The sequence below is a fragment of the Sminthopsis crassicaudata genome, chromosome 1 (assembly GCF_048593235.1).
Source record: "Sminthopsis crassicaudata isolate SCR6 chromosome 1, ASM4859323v1, whole genome shotgun sequence".
NCBI lineage: Eukaryota > Metazoa > Chordata > Mammalia > Dasyuromorphia > Dasyuridae > Sminthopsis > Sminthopsis crassicaudata.
Genome location: NC_133617.1, coordinates 534,066,268 through 534,089,183, shown reverse-complemented (window position 1 = coordinate 534,089,183; position 22,916 = coordinate 534,066,268). Strand labels below are relative to the sequence as shown.

Here is a 22,916-nt window from a genome sequence, read left to right as displayed (position 1 = left end):
ATTACAGTCTCTCTTCCAGATGGCAGTTCTTAAAATATTTGAAGACAGCTATAATGTTGTCCTTTAGTTTGATCTTCCATAAGCTAAATGCCCTCAGTCTCTTCATTGAATCTTCATATGGCTCCCAAGAATTCCATCCAAGCAGGAATTAACACTAGATGTGATCATATGTCATAATAACCTCTGAACAACTATAGTATATAGAAAAGCATGAATTCACTCTGAGGGGAGGATTTTCCTGCTCTTCTGCATTACAGGCTCATCTAAATTTGGCACACTTTTAATCATAGTTTGTTTTTTTGAAATCAAAATAATATAGGCATATTTATATAATGCTACTACAGTTTGTCCTCAGCAAAACAAATGTAACATTGTTACTGGAATGACAAAATGAAAATTTTCAAATCCTTATAATAGGCTACTTTATTTCTTGGCAAATAAAAGTTTTAGCTCAAATCCTAGCACCATAAATACTGAGTAAGAGGGATCCAAATTAATAAATAAAAGGGATCCAAATTCATAAGTTTTCAATGAGAGGTAACGAAATTGGCAACATTCCAAAGAGCTTTTGAAATAATAACATTCATATTATCCAAGAGTGAAGCATACATTTTCCAATATGTTATTATTTATAACTCCAAATACTCATCCCAATTAAAATTTGTTACAGCAAAATACTTCATGAACTGAGGTTCTATATGTTTTTAAAATCCTTCATTTCATTTTACCTTAAATGCAAGGCAGACTTTCCAAGCAATTAATTTCTCTCTAGCATTGAGGATAACAGGATATCTGACTTCTTTCCCTTCACTATCCCGTTCTACTTTGCCATCAAGTGCAGGGGATTTCCGTGCTTCAGCATGAGCATAATCTGGACCTACTGTGTATACCTTTAGAAAATATTAAGAAAGTCAATGGATAGCAAATTTATGGAAACAATCAACAAAAACTAGCACAGAATAGCTGTTCCTATACAATAGACATATTTCTGAAAAATTATATGTAAATCAAATTTTATTATAAATGAATTAAGGATGCCTACTATTCAGAATAATAGTAAAAGCAGAAGTACAGTATTAAGTAAGTTTAATTACAACCTCTGGGTTATATACCAAGGCTTCATAAATAAACATACAAATGGCTAAATATACAAATGTAAGGACAGCTTTTCCCTCTTATTTTCCCTTCTGATAGTTTAGCCTTTGGGAGAAGAGGAAACCAACTTGCACATTTTTCTTATTCTCTTCATTCCACTCATGGCTAATCAGCCAAGTGGAGAAAAATTCCTATACCCCTACCCAATAACCTAACCTCAAACCTGGAAGATCCTTTGTTAGGTTTTTTTGTTTGTTTGTTTGTTTTTTTAAATAAACTAAATTCTTTACTCTTTAGTTCCTATAGAAAATGTTCATAGGATCTGTGGACTCCTGGGTTTCGCATGCTGCTTCTGACATTAACTATCTATGTGATTAGGAATGAATTTTTTACCTTTCTGACCCCCCAGTTATCCCACATGAAAAAAGGAAATCATAGGATTACAAAATTTCAAATATGTAAGGGATTCCCTTGGTCATCAATTTCAATGGCTATCTTTAATTGCTATAACATACACAATAAGTCATGATGTTTTTGCACAAAGATCTCAAGTGAGGGGTCACTCAGTACCTCTGGAAGAAGGTCACTTATGGATAGCTTTAATTGTTAAGATTTTTTTTTTTTAATATTAAGCCCGAATCTGTCTTTTTTGCTTATCATGTCTATATTTGCCCTAAAGAATCACTCAGCATAAGTTCAATTCCTCTTCCATATGACAGCCTTTAAAGTACTTGAAGAAAGTTGCCATGTTCTATTCCCACAGATAGGATCCCTACTCTTTCAGTTGGTTCGTCATATGGCATGAACTTAAAAGTCTTTATTTTACTATTTGGCAGTAACATAAAATATTGGGAAAATGTATGGATCAGGAAATTTGTCAACTGTGTCTAAAGAAAATGTTACCTTATCTTACTGAAGTTAATTGTATAAAAAACAGTGCCTTGTAGAAATATAACAATTTATTGTATTAAAAATATAGCTTAAAAATATGAATTCTTTGAGTTTCTTGTGTAGATTTCATTGTTAAGTTCATATAACTTTTTAAAAACTCTTTATAAATATAAAAGACTAACAGCTTGAAGTTAATTAGGTTTGAGATTTAATTTTAATTAAGAACTAGAAATTATGAAAGAGAAAGATTCAATCGCTACCCATTATACCACACTGCCTAACTTCTTAGCTACAAGTGAAACGAGGAAAGTAGCTATGATCATCCATCTTTTCAAGATGGTTTGTAAGGAGACTAAAGGATTTAGCCTGAGGAAAAGGAAGCTGCACCCTGTCAGCACTTAGCCCAACTCCTGGGAGCTTTTCTGCCTAGATGGAAAATCAGTCACCTAGAATGTCTTACCTCATCACACTTTAATTAATCTGATGATAACAGGAGTGAATTACAACTGGGAATACTTTATGGGTATATATTAGTATTAGTAATGTAAAATACATATTGACATTGTGAAACTTTGTAACATTGAAGTAAATAGAAAAATAAATTGTAACTTAGATAATATTAGGTTATAAATTCAGTTGTTAAGAGTTGTCTAAAAGTTATTAACTATCTTTGTTAACAGTATTTTATTTCATTCAGATTATAATAAGGAAGAAAAATAGGGGCAACAAGGTGGCACAGTGAATAGAGCATCAGCCCTGAAGTCAGGATGACCTGAGTTCAAATGTGGTCTCAGATACTTAACACTTCCTAACTGTGTGACCCTGGATGAGTCACTTAACCCCAATTGCCTCAGCAAATATATAAATAAGTAAATAAGTAAATAAATAATGAGTAAAGGGGGGGGGGAGATATTCTTTGATGTTTTACCTGATAAGATGTTTGACATGGTATAAGTAAAATGTTTAAACCTGAGGACTACAGGGATAAAAAGAGCTATTCATGCCTAGTTAGAATGAGAAAGTTTGTAGATCAACTTATATTGAGGGAGTAAGGTCCACTTAAATCTTTTATAATGATTTTCTGTGTAAGGTAATATGGAGATATATTCAATTGAATAGAGGTCACCTGACTAGAAATGGGTTCTGTTTCATGTTTCAAGTCCTTAATTGTCAAACTAGTCAGTAATTCATTGAGGAAATTGTATGTCTCAGTGAATCAAAGGGGAGAATAAGATAAATTAATTTTTAATGCTATACAACTTATTATTAATAATATGTAATATAGAAACCTTGCTAAAGATTGTTAGAAGCATTCCATTTCTGCTGAAGGTAACTGGCCATGAACTCCCCAACTGGGAAATCAGATTTCTGTTTAGGGTATAAATAGAATCTAGTCTGTGAATTCTTTACCTAGGAGAAAGAACTCCTATCCTTGATTCTCTTCATTTGTGTTTAGGGTTCATAAAAGAGAAAGTAAACCAAAAGAGTTCTTCATCAGGGTGTACAGATTGTATCCCAAAAAATATCATAAAAAATGGGAAAAAAGACCAACATGTAAAAAATGTTTATAGCAGCTCTTTTTGTACTAGTAATGAAGTAGAAATCAAAGAGATGTCCATCAACTGGGGAATGGCTGTACAAATGATGGCATATGAACGTAATGGAATACTACTGTGCTAGAAGAAATGATGAGCAGGTAGATTTTAGAAAAACCTGGAAAGACTTACAACAATCAAAATCTCATGAAAGTAAATGTCAAAAACTAATAAATAAATATTATTATGAAATAAACAAACAAAAAAATCAGAAACCTCTGGTGTATTCTCAGCTGACCTCCCACCCTCAATGATCTGCTAATTGAAAGGGACCAGAAGCTTCCAATTCACCTGCTTATTAAATGTCTACTAATCAAGGTTGGGTTCACTTGTCAGGGGAGTTCCCTGTCAGAAGGCACACACCCAATTTAAAACGATTCTGTCTCCCTTAACATTTCTGGTTACTGAAACCACTAATCAGCAATTTATTGATTAATGGCTAGTTCAGCTAATAAATTATTAATATCTGGAAATTCTGTTTCTGGGCATGGCATCCTTACCTAATCATGTAGTTCTTTAATGTTTACAAACATTCTTGTTTTTTAAAACATGCCCATCCTTAAGACCAACCTCTTAACATGGCCATTTCTGATAGCTATATCTTATGTCTTGTTTCCTTCATAATCAAACCTGAAAAAGTTGCCTATATAAACCTAGTACCTATACTTCTCCCACTCTTCTAAATTATCTACACTCTAGCTTCCAAATCCATTAATTAACTGAAATTATTTTCTTCAAAGTTACCAGTGATCTCCTAATGGTATATAAGGGGCTTTAATTAAGGAGCTACAATTAAGAGACTTAGTGGGATCTTCTTGATCTTCATTCTTCCTCTCCTCTCTGTGACATTTTGTAACGTGCTGTCTTTTCCAGAAGCTGCCGATCGCTCTCTGGGAGGAGATCTGCTGTGACAACACAAATCTCTCAGACAGATTCTTCTTCCTGTAGAGAACCGTTGTCTCCAGACAGTTGCCATTAACTCTCGTCCAGAGAAGTGACTTCCCTTCCTGCAGAGAGCCTTGTCAGGCCTGGTCCAAAGCAGAGATTCACTTTTTCTTCCAGAGCTGCCCTCTTTATCCTCCTAGAGAATGGGCGTGGGATAATGCAAGGGCTTCTGGGAAGAACCACTTCAACCAATGAGCTTGCTCCTCCCAAGAACGCAAGCTCTTCCCTAGGAATTCACAAGTCAAACTACCTGGAAAGGCCAGAACTAGAGAATTGTTAAATACCGACTTAGCACTTAGTAAGAACCTAATATCTCATTATCTCATTAGCACTTAGTAAGAACCTAACAACATTTAGTATCACAGAACTCCTTCTTTTGAGGTTTTTGTGGTACTTTTCTCTGATTCTACACCTGTTTGTTTGCTTTTCCCCCTCAATCTCCTTTACTGAATCTTCATGCAGATCATGTTCACTTACTTTGGGGTATCCTTTAATGATTTGTCCTGGGTCTTCTCTCTCTACATTGTCTTGGTGATGACTTCAATTTTCATCCCTATGTTTAATGACTGACAGATTTATATAACAAGTCCTGCTCTCCTAAGCTATAGTCTTGAAACATCCATTGCTTTAGACATTTTGTACTGGATTTCCTATGGATACCAAAAACTCAACATGTCTCCCCAGGCCTAGAATGCTCTTACTCCTTATCTCTATCTTCTAATTTCCCTCCAGATTCACAGCTCAAATTCCATCTTCTGTAGGAGGCCTTTTCCTAATCCCAATACTATAGACAAAAGATGTATTTATGGAGTCCCTAAGCTGAAAATATGAATGCATTTTCTTCACAGAAACATTGTTATACAGATTAGTTGTCTTTTATCCATTAGCATTATAATACATCAGTTACAGTACAAGTTTTTATGGGTTACACCAATAACTAATACACTAATAACATTGTTTCCATGTTGATATATTTGCTGTTCATAATTAAGATACTGGGAATATACAAACCCTTAACGTGTTTTAAGCAAAAATGTATTTTCATATAGAAAAGTGAAAAATCGCTACATGAAAATTCTTTTTTACAAAACAAATTGTCAGAGACTATTATTTGTTTTAAAAAAATTATTTGATTTAGAAAGACATTTAACAAACATTTAAAATATAATTTTAAATTAAGGTAAAATTAAGGGCTCCTAAAATTTGTTTTGATGTTAGATTTAATATATGTAAATATGTTCTCATGATGTAAAAGAAAAAATGTGAAAGTTTATATCATTTGATCATTTTTTAAATCCCATAACAACATTACCCATCTGACAGGGTAGTGATGAATCCAAGACATAAAATAAGCTATACATTTTTGGATATGGCAAATGTATGAATTTGTTTTGCTTCACTTGTCTATTTGTTACAAGCAGTGTGGTGAATGTCTTTTAAACTGGGGGAGAAGACAGTCATAGGGCTACTTTAAAAGGAAGGACTAAAGGTCTTTAAAGCATTTTTTAAAAAATGAACTAAAAAAACCTGAAGTTCAGAAAGAAACAAATAAGCAAAACAATTTTGAAAGTAGCATGCTGAATTTATAATATACTTTAAAAACATGCTAGATATAATAGAAATTTGTATTTCTCCTTTTTCTGCTCTACTTTTTATATACATTTTTTTTCTATTCAATTAAATTCAGAATTCTTAGAAAAAACTAGAACATTGAAAAATATACTTTGTAAACATATCTAATCCTCAAGCAACATGTTAGATTAATGTAACTGAATGTTCATGTATTTCTTATAGTGGCTAATTTATGAGATACAGACTAAATCCTAAAGTACTTAGATAGATTCAAGATACAATATTAACCCATCTTTCTATCTTTCATTCTTACCTTGACATCAGTGCCATCTGTAGGCATGAACTCCTCATAAATGTATGAGCCTGTTTTTCTCACACTGCTTTCTGGAGAGTAAACACTACTTCTGCTTCCAATCTAAAACAAAAAAGTTTCTATCAACTACACATATGCTTTCCATTTTTCCTAGCACAATGTTCTTTTTCTTCTTATGTTCTTTTAAAAAGCTTTTTCAAGTATCAATATTTGGCAGATAAAAGTAATTTAATAACTTTAAATATTACCCAAATTTTATCAGAGTAATTTATTAAGATATTAATTTATTAATTAACTAATCTTATTAAAAGTTTGTCTTATAATTTTATTTCATAGTATAGAATTCCAATGGACCACTTTAAAAATACATAATAGTTTTGAATCTAAACTCCAAAAACAATTTTCAGCTATGATATCAATCTTACCTTCCTAAAGAGCCTTTGGCTTCCACCTCCAGCAGATGTTGGATAATAAATGTAAACATTGTGATCCTCAGCACTGAGGGGTTTTTCTACAAATGGCTTTTGGAAAACTTCTCCATTTACTTCTACATGATCCTCCCCTTCAATTAGATTGCATTCTGTAATGACAAAACAAGGTTACTTTACATTTTAATTTACACACATGACTTCATTTAATGCTCAGAACCATCCTGGGAAGTCAAATAATCAATGATGCTCATTTTATAGAAAAGGAAAATGAAACTCAAAGAAATTACGTGACTTGCCTAAGGTCACCAAGGCAATAGATAAAATAGAGATAATAGTAAAACCCAAAATGAAGCAGTGCTCTTCAGTATACTACTTATTAATATCACACATGTGTGCTTTCAAAAAAATAACAACAACAAAAAAACCTTATATGTATAGATTCCACAGAATTGAATTTGAGTTATTGAAAAATTTTCAGATTGACATAATAAAATATTGAATTACTAGACCTTAACAACAGATCATGAGCAAAATATCAGGTTATATACATATTAGAGAACATTATAAATTTTAAATGGAGTAGCCACTGGTGGTCTAGAAAAGAAGCAGTTATTGATTTGCTCTTTTTAGCTAAAGTTAGTTTTGCATGCAGAAATATATAATACATCTTTATGATGCAATAGTGTCATCAGAAAATATGACTTTTTTTGTCCAAATAGAATTAGATACAATTGTTCTAAATCAGGAATAGAGAATATCTGGCCCATGAAATCATTTGTTAAGGCAACCACAAGCGATGATAAGCTAAAAACAAGCCACAATAACCTCCTACTAATTGAGTTCTACAAGTTGATAATTTTGTATGGCTGCAAAGTCATAAATATCCAAATCACCCTTGGCAAGAAAAAGGTTCCCTATCTCTGTTCCAAATATAAGTCCAAATCTCAGGAAATGGCTCCCTTTTGACACATACAAGGAATTGTTAATCTTTGATATAAAACAAAATTACTATTTTTAAATTTTAGAAAAAAAATTTTTTTAAATACACACAATGCCATTTTCCCCTCCTACAAGCCTATTAACTAAGTACCTAAGAGGTATTGAGTTCTCTAAATAACTGAAATAATGTATTCTGATAAAATCCTAAGTACAACAAAGTATCTCAAAATAAAACATAAGAAAAAAGTTTTTATTACATTAAAAGACTATAAAACTTCTAAGTGAATACTTTTACTATGTAACTTGTGGCCTTTTTTCTTTTCTTTTTTTTTTGCACTCTTGTTTGTTATCTATTTCATGTTTTATACCAAGTAACATACTTAGAAGTCCCAAGGCACTGGAACAACACTCAGTTAAGCTTAATTTTAAATTCTGCAGTTGGCTTTCATTTTCAGACTGGAATTAGCTCCAATTAAGTCATCAAAAATCTTAATTATAAACATGAACATATTATAAGAAAAAAATTTGAGATAAATATCTGGTATACAAAGTATAACAAATAATAGTTTTTATCCAATCAGATATTACCTGAAGGCATGTGTATGTTATTATTAACTCTACAATATCATAGACTGTTTTAACAGTACTCTTAACAGTAATATTTGGAATTTAATTAGTGGAATGAAATAAATCAGTGAAGGATAAGTGTAAATAACTAAGTTGCAAACAAGTAGCAAAATATTCTTTGAGGGAATGACAAGTCTGTTCGTAAAGAGAACACTGGTAAATCTTCACCCTGTCAAGTGGAACAGAAAATAGTTGTGATTTACAGGCATTGCTTTATAGGGGAATTTCGTGCTTAGTAGGAGACTTAAAGCATTGTGAAGAGCCCCTGTTCCTAAGGCAGGACTAATTGTTGCTACCCATTATAAACAATTGCATGTCCATGATGATCTTCATCTAGTGCCTTTCTTGAGGACCATCATATCTTCAAGTTTATTTTGGGCAGGGAAATGGAAAATTAATCAAACTTACTGACTTTAAAAAAATTTCCCCAAAGTCAAAAAACTATTTGAGATAAGCATTAAGTCTCATTAGGATGGCTAAATTCTCCTGTGATCACATTAAACTGATTGGCATGGTAGATATTAGGGGATAACTCACTCATGACAAAATTCTCTTACCTTGGGGATTATTTGGATCACGGTTTAAAATGGCATAACGAGGAAGTAAAATACCTTCAGCTTGAAGAATACTATAAACTTCTCTCCTAAGGAAAATGGAAAAATATTTTTATACCTCAATAAGTCCATCAGTAGTAAGAATAACACTGTTGCTTAATGGAAAAATTATCAGTAAAACATCTTTTCCTGAAATTTTGATAAATATGCACCATGATTGATATCATTAGTTTGGAGAAACAGTACTTTCAGACAGTTAAGTTTTAACATTTTAAAAATAAAAGGAAGTAAAAAGAAAAGCAGGGTGCTGGTAAAGTAATAAAGAGTATCAAAGTATAATTTTAGTCAAATAAAATCAATTAATTCAAATTTGTGATCTCATGTTGACAGTAAATACAATTTAATAATTTTTAAAATACAGGTTTATTATTAAAAATATTTACATGTTTAATTTCTAGTGTATTGGGGAAAACTGCAAAACAATAGTTCCCTTCTTGCCTTTCTTGGAAGAGATACTAGAATGGGTTTATCATTTCCTTCTATAGCTTACTTTACAGATGAGGAATCAAGGCAACTAGGGGTGACTTGCCCACAGTCATATAGATATTAAGTGTCTAAAAACAGATCTGAACTCAGGTTCTCCTGATTCCAGGACTGATGCTTTATCTCCTATGCCACCTAACCGCCTTCTAAAAAGGGATCTTGAATTCATTTATTTAGTCCAACCCCCTTATTTTGAAAACTGATCCAATAGGCACAGTAACTTATCCAAGGTCATACAGAATAGTAAGTAGTACAAACGAAGTTAGAACCCAGAACCTATGACTGCATAACCAATACACTTCCCCTCAGAAAACACTTCATAAACCGTTTAGTCTGTTCTTATTTTACAAAGGAGGAAAGTAAAGCTCATTGCTTCTATAATAGAGATCATAGGAAACTTCAAAATTATCATAGAAGTAGAGCCTCCAAGTCACAAGGGACTTTAGAGAACGTCTACTCTAACCCTGACCTGAAGCCTAATCACCTTATACAGGATTTTTGAGACTTTCATCAAATGCTTGCTTTTGATGATCAACACATTTTCAGTTCTCTCATTGGTTTCTTCTTTCTGATAAGAGTACTTCATGAAGATGGAATAATACACTCCTTCTAAAGCCTTCCTTTATGAAGAGCTCAGAATTTTCCAGATTCATTTTCTATTAGTGGCTCTACTTGGTTTCAACGCCATAAAGACCATATTTCTTATACTGGATGACCCCTAGAAATTCTCTCCATTTTCCAGTTTTATTTCATATAGTATCTTCCCTCATTAGATTATGAGCACCTTGAGGGAATAAACTAGTTTTCTTTTTCCTGTTTGTAAATCTAAGGCTTATTATACTGTTTGACCTAAAGTAGATCTTTAATAAATATTTACTGAAATGAATTCCATGAAGATCATTTGTGACATGGAACTCATTATCTACAATAAGACTATTCTACTTCCAGGTAGTTCTTATCCTTACAAACTTTTTTTCCTCTGGTAGTGAGAGATTAAATGTGCTTCTGTATGTACTCTATATATTCTATCCTTTGGGGATAAGAATAAAAGACACTTTAAGTATTCCCTGAATCTTATCTTCTCCAGGCTAAAGTTCCTTAATTTCTTAAATGAATAGCATAGATTCTAGTTCCCTCTTGAATATTTCTTATAAGGAATTGCTGTCTGAGAGTAGCAGACGTGAAAAGATACAACAAGAAATGTGGGTAACATAAAAAAACCCAAAGGTTACCAACAAAAACTTACTTTCAAAAAAAAAAAAGGAGATATAATCTGGCTATTAAAAATCATTTTTAAAATTCACTAGAAGAGAAATCAATCAGATATTATTCACAGTGATGGCTAAGGGAATGAATTCTTAACCAAAGACACAAAGGTATTCACAAATGATAAAACAGATTATTTTGAAAAGAAATTGAAGAGGCTTTGAATAAAATTAATCCAACTAACTCAAGAAAAGTACTCATCTTTTATGTTAGCTGCATTAATTTTATTCATTAGGGGAAAAAACCTGTCATATACTTATGATGAGAGATTGATATCTAATTATATCACAAACTAACAAAAATATATAAGACCCAAAGTTATCTTCAATAGATAAGTGATCAAATAAATAGACAAACAGTTCTCAAAAGAGCAGCGGTAAACTATTTAAAATCATAAAAAGAATGTATCAATTAGCTAGTAATAAGAGAAAGAAAAATTACAACAATTCTGTGTTTCCTCTCATACTAAGCAATAGAAGGGAAGAGGGAGCCTTATGAAGTTTGGAGAGGAATGAACAGGTCTGGAAGAACTGTTATATAGAGGGGGATAGTGAACTGATAAGGGAGATATAACAGGACTAACTAGCATCGGTGAGGACCCAATTGAGGTAAATTTAAAGTCAAGTCTGTGATCTCCTTTAAGAATCAGTTTAAGTAACACTATTCACATAAGGCTTTTCCTGGCCCTCACAGATGATAATTATTCCCTTTAAACTCCCCTTCCACATTTCTTTGTAAATGTTTTCTATACACGCACAGAAATATCTTGTCTCCCATATTATAATATAAACTGGAGGGAATTTTTATCTTTCTATTCCTAGTGTATAGCACAGTTCCTCATACATGAAAGATGTTTAATCATCAGCTGATTAATAGCACTCTATCTTTTATACTTGTAGATCCTCCTTAATTTTTTTTTGGAATATGGAAAACTGTTTCCATTTTAGAGGTTCTAAATTCTCTCTTCATATAGCTATTATAATTTCAATCATTTAGTAGTTCTTCCCTACCCTATTATGTATCATATACTTGTAAGTCTTTTTTCTTATTCCTTTTATTCTTAAATTACCCCAGGATTTGACTTCAAACTAAATACTGTTTTCTATTGAGTTTGTTCCTAACTCCAAACTTATTAGTCATTTCTTACCTGCCATATGCCAAGATTCCAAATCAGGCTTTTAATGCCAGCTTCTCTTTTGTACCCTGCTTTGTAGAATCGTGCCTATGAGGAGCAACTTTTTGCAGAATGATCCTGCAAAATAATTCCAAACTCCCAGGTATTCTTCTCTCTACTTAAAACCCACAATTGATGTTCCTAAATTTTCTCTGTATCCCAGTGCCATTAACTATTCACCTAAACAAAAGTAAACTTAATCAGTCTTTTAATTGTACAAAAATGATTTAATTACATTACTTACCTGTCTTGTATACGATATTGCATATTCAAGTCATTGATCACAAATGGATTCCTGAGTTTTGCATAGGCAACTGCTTTGTCAAGTGGAAATCCTAAAATTTTTTAAAGAACATGGTAGTAATAAATAAAATTATTAACAAAACTAACAAAAAGTTCTATTTTAAAAAGATAAAGACATATGAGACCTTATATGTGATCTTTAATTTATGGTAAAAAGAAAATTCATATCTATAATTGAATCTAATGATTTTTATTTGTGAAACTTATAAAGTTTGAGATTTAGTTTTTTTATTTCAACAAAAGATTTGCCTTTCATCTAGAAAAAATGACTAAGGATTAAAAAAACTCATACATAAGGTTATAGTATGTTTACATACATATATATGTATGTATGTATGTATACATGCATGGGTATATCTATAACTCATACAAACACAAATATACAATGGTGAGATTCTGAAATATATAGAAATAGATTAATACATGGTACAAGTAGGGAGATACAATGAATAGAATGCTGAGAAGACCTGATTTCAAATACGACCTTAGACCTTAAGCAAGTCACTTAACCTCTGATGGCCTCAGTCAGCTCAATTGTACAATGAAGATAATAGCATGGACCTTAAACAACTGTAGCGAGAATCAAATGAGATAACATTCATAAAACACTTAACAGTGCCTGGCACATGTTAAGCACTTAAAAGCTTATTTCCTTAGGACTATGCTTTAGTACAGTGATACATCAATGCTGTACCATATATAATATAAAAATAAAAAGTAAGTATCTAAAATTCCTCCTATTTGATGTTATAATTAACAACTAAACGAGCAAAAGATGGTAGAATGGACAGGGATATTTGCAAGAGGCTCAAATAGACTGTAAGCTCCACGTCTTAACTTTGTATTTCTAGCATAGTACTTAAATACACTAATGCTTAACATATTTTATCTAAAGAGACCTAAGGATGAAAAATAATGGGAAATTATATTCTGGATCTCATTCTCACAAATAAAAACTAATTGTTAAGGTGGAAATTATAGGACTCTTGGAGGAAAGCAACAACAGGTTCCTAGAATTTGTGATAAAAAGAAAAGAATATCTCATCATAACATCATATGCATTGTAGGTTTATGAAAAGTAGATCTCAAAAACTTCAGAGGAAAGACAGGTAAAATTCAATAGTTTAAGACACTTGAGGGAAAAAAATCACCAATGAATAATGGAAGATGATCAAGAAAGAAGTTGTAAAAACATAAAAGGAATAAATATGGGATTTTTCTAGATATAGATACACAGAAGATTCACCTACCAATTTAAGAGCATTTAAAAAAAAAGAAAGAAAAGAAAAAGATATGCACAGAAAATGAAAGTGAGATTAGGTAACAGAAATTACCCTAAGAGTGTGGCAACTATAAAAATTCAGTCATGAAGGCCAAATCTCAGAATTAGTTGAGGGGTAGCAATGGTAACAAAGGACAACAAACAAAAAGTAATTTTGTTAGTTATGTTAGGAGAAAAAAAAAAGGTACCAAGAAAAAAAAAAATAAGGAAAAGGATTTTTACTTGGAGTGGATGAGATAATAGCTGACAACAAAGAATCCAGAGCAGCTCAACTTTTATTTTATTTCTCTGTCAAGAAGAAAGCATTTTATGCTGGACATAACAGAATAAAAACTATTAAAGAGCAAATTGATACTAAAAATATACATGGAGACATCATGGGGGCATTCAAGCGTCCTCAATTCAAGTGACCAAACTCCTATGGACTCTGTCTTTGTGTAGTGAAAGAAATGGCAGACTAAATCACTGTCAGTAACACATGACAGATCATAAAGCACAGGAGAGGTACTACAAAGATTAGAGAAAGCAAATACTGTCCCAATATTAAAAAAAAAAAAGAAGAGAACAATGATCACAAACTATAATCTTGACTTCAATTTCTGAGAAATTTCTAGAAAGCAATCATCTAGGTGGGTTAGCAGTAATTACAAAGAGGCACTATCAAGGGAGACTAGACAAAACAGAATAAGGAAGAAGTAGTATAGTGTAGTTCTCTCCCAAGATGCAGAAAATATAGCACACTGAGTCAACTGGTAAATCCAATAAAAAAATCAAATCACAGTGAATTATTTTTCCATTCCATGTCTGCATATAGAGAGATATATATGGACCCTGTGGATGGGATCTACTAAGAAGTGTGCATGCAGAGCATTCCAGCACAGAAGCTATAATCAAGGGCCTACTTGTGGCTGTGACTAGAATCCAAGAAAGGGGTTTTAGCCTATGGTAAAAGTAGGAACAAGTATAGACTGAGAAAAGAATCAGCAACAAGAAATTAAAGACCTAGTTAAAGAACTGTCATGAGATTCCATATTGAACAAGGAACAAGTACTGAAGTTAGCAGCAGTTATGTGGCTCAGAACTCTGGGATGGAGTTCAAACCAGTTCAAAAGAGAATCTGTAATTCTCAATGAACCCACCTAGGTGACAGTACCTGAATCCAGCATCAGACAACTGGAGCTATGTCCCATACATATTCAAAGTCAGACAAAGACAAATATCCAAAGACAAATTCAAATCAGAAATTTTTAAAGCTCAGACTAGGAGGGCAGTGCTCAGACTCTGCCTTGAATCAGACTGCTTTCGGTATAATAAGAGAAATTGCTTGCAAGTCTCTAGATGATTCAGAGATCCTAAGAAAACACAATAACCAATACTAAACCAAAAGGCAGTTGCAAGATTCAAGAAGGACACAAAACAGGCACAAATATGGCATAGTCGTCCCCTCCCACATTTCCTTGAGCTTGGCCTTAACATAAAAGTCAAAGTTAGGAAACTAGGCTTGAAGAGTAAGTAAATCAATCAATCAATCATAAAATGATTATGGTCACAGGAGCACATAAACCCTGAAGTAGAAAATGACTCCAAAACATCTACAAGCAAATCCTCATAGGAAAACACAATTTAGACACAAGTGCAACTAGAATTCCTGGAAGAAATAAAGAGAAAAAAATGAGTTTACAAATTAAATGAGAGAAATAGAGGAAGGATACAAAACTAAGTAAACAAGAGAAATCACATTTTATCTAAGCAACAGACTCAATGAAAATTAATATGGGCCCAGTTGGAGTTAATGACTTCATGGAACAGTAAGAAAAATTAAAACAAAGTTAAAAGATTTTTTAAAAAAGATAAAAACATGAGCTCACTCACATAAACAACTGACCTGGAAAATAGATGAAGAGAAAAAAGAATAATTGGATGAGCTGAAAGATATATTTTAAGAACTCATAAAACTGTTCAGATCTGTTGGATAGAAAAGACAAAGAATTTATTGATTATCTCCTGAAAGAAATCCCAAAACGAAAACATAACCAAAATCAAGAGATTCCAGGACAAAGAAAAAATACCATAAAAGTGGTCAGAAATAATTAAAAGTATAGTCTGGCACTATCCCAAACCTATTCCACCAAGATCCCAAAAATATCGCACACTGAGTCAATTAGGAAATCCAATAAAAATCAAATCACAATTAAGTCATGAAATGAAAGATAGCAAAATAAATTAGAAATTAGAATGAACAATATATTGTTTATAAGAAGCACATTTAAAAACATAAAGATTAATATGGTTAAAATAAGGGACTGAAGCTAAATCTATTAGGCCTTAGCTGAAGTACTAAAAGCTAGTGTCACTTGATCAAAAACAAATCATGTAACAATTTCTTTTCTTCATAAGCTTACTAAACTTGTATAGTATACCAAGCTCTTAACAAATCTTTTGACAGTGTGTTTGTGTGTGTTTTGTGTGTGTGTGTGTGTGTGTGTGTGTGTGTGTGTGTGTGTGTGTGTATGTGTGTGTGTGTGTGTATGTGTGTGTGTGTGATAATCTTAGTACTATTTTTTGTGGAGAAGTGATTAGTCAACAAATCAATTAAATGGAATGAGAATTGGCCAGATGGCCAGATTCAGAATTCTTCTTAATAGTTTAATGTCATTGTAGAGGGAAGTCTCCATGGGAGTATCCCAAAGATTTGGTTTTGGCATAAGTGCCATTTGACATTTTAATCACTGATGTGGACAAAGGCACAAATAGCATGCTTATCAAATTCTTGGATGAAACAAAGCTGTTAAAGTAGCCAACAGATCTTGACAAGCTAGAGCTTTGGGCTTAACTGGCATAAATCTACTGAAAAACATCTATTTCACTAGCAGAAGATTAGAGGGTTTTATCTAGCTTTTATCTAGGGTTTTATCACATATGTTCAAAAAATGTCTGATCATTTATGTGGATTGAAAGCTTGATATAATTGAGCTGTGAGACCTAATAGCAAAAAAACAAAAAAACAGCAGCAGCTAATGTGAAGTGGGGAAGAATTGAGAGGCCTAACTTCAAGGAATAGAGGTGATTAGTTCCACTATATTTTGCCCTGTCAGACTTCATCTGAAGAATTGTTGTTTATTTCTGAATGCCACTGATTAGGAAGGGCATTAATTAACTGGAGAATATCCAGAAATTAAAGGGTTTTGAATGAGGATAAGTTGAAAGAATTGGACATATTTAGTCACAAGAAAATATGAGCTGAGAAGACTATCATAATAGTTGTCTTCAAATATTTGAGGGGCTGCTTTATTGAGGAGGGTTGAGACTTGTTATATTCACCTCCATGGGGCAGGATCAGAAACAATGGGTGGAAGCTACAAAGGGATCTTTCAGGAAAAACTTCCTAACAGTGAGAGCTGCCTAAAAACCTTGAGTAAGAATGGGCTCCAACTCTCAAATTCTGGGATTCTATAGAATAGAGTTATTAAGGATGAATGCTTTAAGGTATAGTAAAAGCCAGATTACATTTTTATTGTACAGTTCATATAGACAGAGCACTGTATTATATACAGAGGATATCTTATTCTCTGGGGTTACTGGATGAAAAGATGAAATATCTTACAAAGTCTTGAAAGGTCTTGAATTAACCTATAAATCTATACATGTCAATGGCAAGTATATTCCCTCCAGAAATTGGCACACATTTTTAGATTTACTTTTAGTAAATGAGATATTTGATTCCAAAAGAATGTAAACTCCAGAAGGACACAGACTTTCATTTTTGTTTTAGTATTAGTAATTCCTAGTACAGTGCTTGTCACATAATAGGTACTCTGTGAACGGCTGTTGCCTTCAAAGTTGCAACAGAGAAGCTTCCAAAATTTGTGTAATGAATAAATGACATTGCCAGAAGGAACCAGAAGGAAACTGAGTACTTTCAGGGACTGAAATAGTCTTTTCATCACTGATGCTCATTCAAGGAATGTAATAGAAAAGAGAAAAATAGTTTGGAAGTGAATAAATCGCTAAGAAAATAGTCTCAGAATGTCTATTATTTAGCCACTTAATTTCTCCGAGTCTCAGTTTCCTCACCTGCACAAAGGGGGTGGAGGTAGGAGTGGGAGTGAGAGGAAGAGTAGAGAGATTGTTGAGTATAAAATAGAAATATTTTCTGTTTTAGGAGTTAGTCATTTCTAGCATAAATACTGACTAATTGGTTTTTTGGGGGAGGAATGTTCAATTAGGCTACTGATATTTAAAAATGAGAGCTTAAATTCTCATTTAATATTCAGACTCAAATGTTACAAAAATACAGTGTACATACAATGTAAGAAGATTACCTTTAGAATGGAAAGAAATAAGACAGTCACATAGTGGCCAATTGTCTACCGGTTCATTCAAAATAACATCCTCTTCAAATATTACTACTGTGATGTATTTAAACAAGGAGACACGTTCCAGTATTTCCTTCATTGGTTTTGATTTGGATTTTTTTGCCATGGAACATATTCCAACCACAATCTGCCTTTCTGGTGGCTAAAAAACAATGCAAAAGGAAATTAAAATCTCCATGCATACTGAAAGAAATTCCAAAGTAATACATTAATCAATGGGAAGCATTTTATAAAAATCAATTCTTGTCCAATACTTATAGGTACTTATTAAAAACAAGTTGATGATTTTATTTTAGTGTTATATATTGTATAATACGTATATAAATATTATATTATAGTACTATAATATGTAGTATATATACACATATGTATATATAATGTATAATAATATATATAGTATTATATATTGTATAATATATATATATATATATATATATATATATAAATTGCACTATACTATACTAGTGAATTAGTATATATACTATACTAATACATATAATAGTATAGTGCAATTTTTATAAGTTGTCATGGCATTGAATTCCTAAATTTTAAAGAAACCCCGTGGTTCCAGTAAGAATAAATATATACATATCTTGAAAGAATTATTCCTTCTAGTCTTGACAGAAGACTTACTTGCTAATAGTAATTCATTTTTCAGATTTTGCTTGTCACATGATTCTCTTTCTAGCTATCCAAGTTTTGAGCACTCACACCATAGGTTATATTAAGTGGCTAATTTCCTGTCAGTTTCTTTGTGGCCATTAGAAATGAAGAAGTCCACGAAAGCAGTTGATGTCCTCCTACTTTTTTCTACTTCCTGATTTTTGGGGAAAAGATTGGATAAATACTAACTAGCATTAGAGAAGGAAATCAGTATTTTTTAAGTTTATAGATCTGATTTTTAAAAGTATCAGTGGTCTAAAAACTGAAAAACAATACAACAGTATTAATAAACAATAATTTGCTGTTGTTACTGTTCAGTTGTTTCATGTTTCAGTCATGTCCAACTCTTTGTGACTATTTCACTTTTGCTTTTATTTTTCTAGTACCTAGCATACATATGATAGGTAATTGTTAAATGAAGCCTAACATATGCAAACATCCCTATTTAAAAATCAAGACATCTGCAGTCAAATTTTCTTGGGATTTCTAGACCCTCCTTCCATTACAAATACAAGTAAAATTGACTTTCCAATTCTAGTGAGCAAAGGCAACAGATCAAGTCACTAATTAGCTATTTTAGATGAGCTACTTTTACTGAGAAAAACAACAGTTTTACTTTTAAACTGTTCAAAATACTTAATCATTTTATCCCACCTAGAAAGGTAAAAAAGACAAATGCTGAATTTAAGTTAGTTATTTGCTTAAAATCCTTAAAGGGAGAGTAGTAAAGAGTTCAGAATAGCTGGGCAAAATAGAAAGTACTGATAAATCTCTAGGAAAAATTTGATTCTGTCAGGTTCCCCTCCCCGCCAAAATACACAAAAACTTACAGAATCATCTTCTTCTTCTTCATCATCTGCATGTCCATAGAAATGCTGAAAACCTCCAGGTTTGGCAGGATCTCCTAGCTCATCTGTTTCTCCCTCTTCAGTCCCAACAAAGAATCTAGGGATATTATTTACTAGTTCAGGGATAGACATGGTCAGAAAAACTAAATGATCTACATGTGAACAGTAATTAAGTAAACAGTCTCAGAGTAGCACATTCTCCCAATAGCTGGGTGACACAAAGATCCTTTGCAGCTTATTTCTGCTTACACAATCACTTGAAATTCCGATAAGAAAGTCAGCAGCCAAGTTGCTCTTTTGTTCCCAGATAGCAAGTCTTCATTGTTGACTCACTTTCAAAAACACAAAATCAAGGTTTCCCTGAGTTGGAAGTGTGTTCTTTTACCTAAGAAATAAATGAGAATAGAAATAAAGATATGTAATGTTTAGTTCCAGAAAAAAGCTATGACAGTGATGCTTATGTTTGAGCAGATACATGTAAGTATATAAAATAAGCTCATTGCAAAGCTTATAATTTCTTTACTTTTAAAAATAAGAAATAAGCATTTTCTCTACTAATAAAATGAAGTTTTACCTTTAGAAAGGTAAATATACAAACTCTAATTCCTTAATAGAAGCAGCAATGTCATACAGTAGATAAAATGCTGGGTCTGGAATTAGAAAGACCTGAATTAAATCTGACTTCAAGACACTTGATAGTTATGTGATCCTCAAAAAAAATATTTAATCTCTGCCTCAGTTTCTCTAATTATAAAATGCAGATAGTAATAGTACCATAGGGTTATTGTGAGAATCAAATGAAATATTTGTTAAAAGCACTTAGCCAAGTAAATGTTTATTTTCTTCTCCCTTTCCCCCTATAAATTTTACCAAATTTCCTTGAATTCACCTTATCCATTTTTTTTATTCTAATCTTTCATTATATATTATAATTAATGTAGCCAATTCCCAATGACAGAAAATATTTACTTTTAATCTTTTTCTGAAAAAAATTTAATTACTTAGGTCTTTACCTCATTGTCAAAACCAGAAAATCTCTCTCTACCAGTCAGAAATGAACCTTCCTTTGTAAGAAATAATACAGGTTAGTGACAATGGGTAATAGCATATGTAATATTTTGCTCTTATATGGTCTTATCTTTCTCCTGAGAAGAGAGGATTGTCTAGAACAAGTGTCATTATTGGTTTTTCAGTTAGTCAGTTTGGCAGTTTACTTCTGCATCCATTTATCTCATTTTAATTCAGGTCATGCAAATCTTCCCATGTTTCTCTAAATATTTCTTATTCCTCATTTCTTACTATACAAAAAATTGTATTACATCTATGGAATCACAGAATTAAAGCAATTATAGGCTGAAATAGATGAAAGCCATTCCTCCCATAGTTTACATTCAATATTAGAGTGAAATGAGAAAATTGGACTTTTGCCTGTCAGTCAAAGAAAGGAAATTTTACTTAGCCATGCACAGGAGAAAGATAATCACCAAGACAACCTATCCTGATATGATTCCACAGAGGGAGGCTCCTTTGCATGAGTTGCCCATCATAATATAATGTCAAGTTCAGAGTCTCTGGAGCTTTTCATGTCTACTTTACACTCAAACAACTAGGAAGTAATATAAAAAGCCTGAGCCTTCAATCTTAGTCTAGAAAATGATTTCAGTAACATTTAAAGAAAACTAGTCCAATTCACAAAAGGGTAGTGATTAGAATACTGTTCCTAACATAAGAGATGAAGGGGAATATATAGTCATTTAGTTCAGCCTTTTCACTTTACATAAGGATTGAGGCCAAGAAAGAAAAAGAGACTTGACTAAGGTCATAAAAGTCATTAGCACATCAAACCTATGTTATGAATTCAAAGCAAACATTCTTTCTATCACATTCATTGCTGAATGCTAGACCTACATAGTTAATTTGCAGTATTTCATTAAATTCAGTGTTAAGACTCTGCAGATTATCATTGTTTTCCCAGGTTGTTCAATTTATGTTCTTAAAGAAAGGTAGTGATTTTAGACTTTTAAAATTAATATTTTCCTTCAAATTCCTTCATCTGTAAGTTAATATTAGTAAAAATTGCCTTAATGTCTTAAATTCACTATGAAAAAGAAATATATAAAAGCAGCATAATACAATGGAAAGAATAGCTTTGGTTCATGACTCCCAAATTCACACACAAAAACATGTGTGCATGCATGTTATACATAAATATGTAATATACACATAAACATATAAATAAAATATAACCTTTCATAGATTACTTTCCAGCATCCCTACTGAGAAAATGGGATCATTATGGAAGTGAAGTTTGTTTTCACTTTACTTAAAGTAAAAACATAGAAGAAAAAGAGAAATATAGAAAGATAATATGATTAATACTCATATTCTAAAAGAGTAAAAGAAATCTTTCTTTATAAGCATTCCACTGTTTTGAGGCATATCAAAAATATAGAACATAGAAATATAAGCAAGGAAAAGATAATTCCTTAAATCATCTGCCAAGACACAAACATGTCTCTTTTTAAAACTTATTTTTCCCAATTACATAAAAATTACATAAAAAAAAATTAACATCTGTTTTTTTTAAATGTTAAGCTCCAAGGCAGCTAGGTGGTACAGTGCTGTTAGAGCATCAGCCCTGAAGTCGGGAGGACCCAAGGTCCTTAATCTAGCTTCAGGCACTTAACACCTCCTACCTGTGTGACTCTGGCCAAGTCACTTAACCCCAATTGCCCCAGCAAAATAGATAGATAGATAAAAATTAAATTAAATTTTAAGTTCCAAATTCCTTCCCCACTTTCCTTTTTACCTTCTCAGAGATAGAAAGCAATTTGATAGACTATGCATGTTAACCATGCAAAACACTTCCACATTAGTCATGCTATGAAAGAAAAAACAGGCCAAAAAAAAAAAAAAAAAAAAAAAAAAAGAAGAAGAAGAAGAAAAGAAACAAATAAGGGGGGAAATAGTATGCATTCAGATTCAATCAGTTGATTTTTCATCATAAGACCTTTGAAATTGTCTTCAATCATTGTATTGTTGAAAATTATTTAAGCCACTCACAGTTGACCATTGGATAATATTAGCCATGTCTTATTTGAATACAACAAAGCACTCTTTATAGAATTAAAAAAAGGTTTGGAGAGATATTTGAGAGTTATCAATTGGTTATGGGTGTGTATGCCAATATACTAAAAATGGGATTTCCAATACTAAAACTTTCATGGGCTATTTTGTAGAACAAAAAACAAAAATAACTCACATCCAGCCCTGACTTCTTTTATGGTAAGAAAAGATTAAGAATAGCAAGTAGAAACAAAAAGGAAAAGTGGGAAAGAAGGTGGCCTAGCAGTACCACGTCTCAAACTATTAAATGTGCAGTAACCATTAAAAGGCAATAATTATTAAACCATTTGGCACTGGTTATAAAAAAAGAAATTTCAAAAATAATTGATCCATTAAACAGATTAGGTATCAAAGATCAAAGCAAATGAACACC

At 32.2% G+C, this 22,916-nt stretch overlaps 1 protein-coding gene across 24 annotated transcripts in view; it reads right to left on the bottom strand.

Moving 5' to 3' along the window:
* The window catches only part of PPIP5K2 (diphosphoinositol pentakisphosphate kinase 2), a 103,111-nt gene that overhangs the window by 59,414 nt on the left and 20,781 nt on the right, over positions 1-22,916 (bottom strand). For 22 of the 24 annotated variants that reach the window (XM_074281889.1, XM_074281890.1, XM_074281892.1 and 19 more), the window contains exons 2-8: positions 19,400-19,802; positions 17,853-18,048; positions 12,190-12,280; positions 8,966-9,051; positions 6,837-6,991; positions 6,412-6,513; positions 729-890 (exon numbers count right to left, since the gene is read on the bottom strand). In XM_074281889.1, coding sequence (XP_074137990.1) covers positions 729-890; positions 6,412-6,513; positions 6,837-6,991; positions 8,966-9,051; positions 12,190-12,280; positions 17,853-18,048; positions 19,400-19,549 — 942 coding nt within the window. In that variant the 5' untranslated portion in view covers positions 19,550-19,802. Of the gene's footprint in view, positions 1-728; positions 891-6,411; positions 6,514-6,836; positions 6,992-8,965; positions 9,052-12,189; positions 12,281-15,415; positions 15,438-17,852; positions 18,049-19,399; positions 19,803-22,916 lie in introns of those variants that run through there. The other 2 variants (XM_074281897.1, XM_074281907.1) reach the window with 2 other exon arrangements.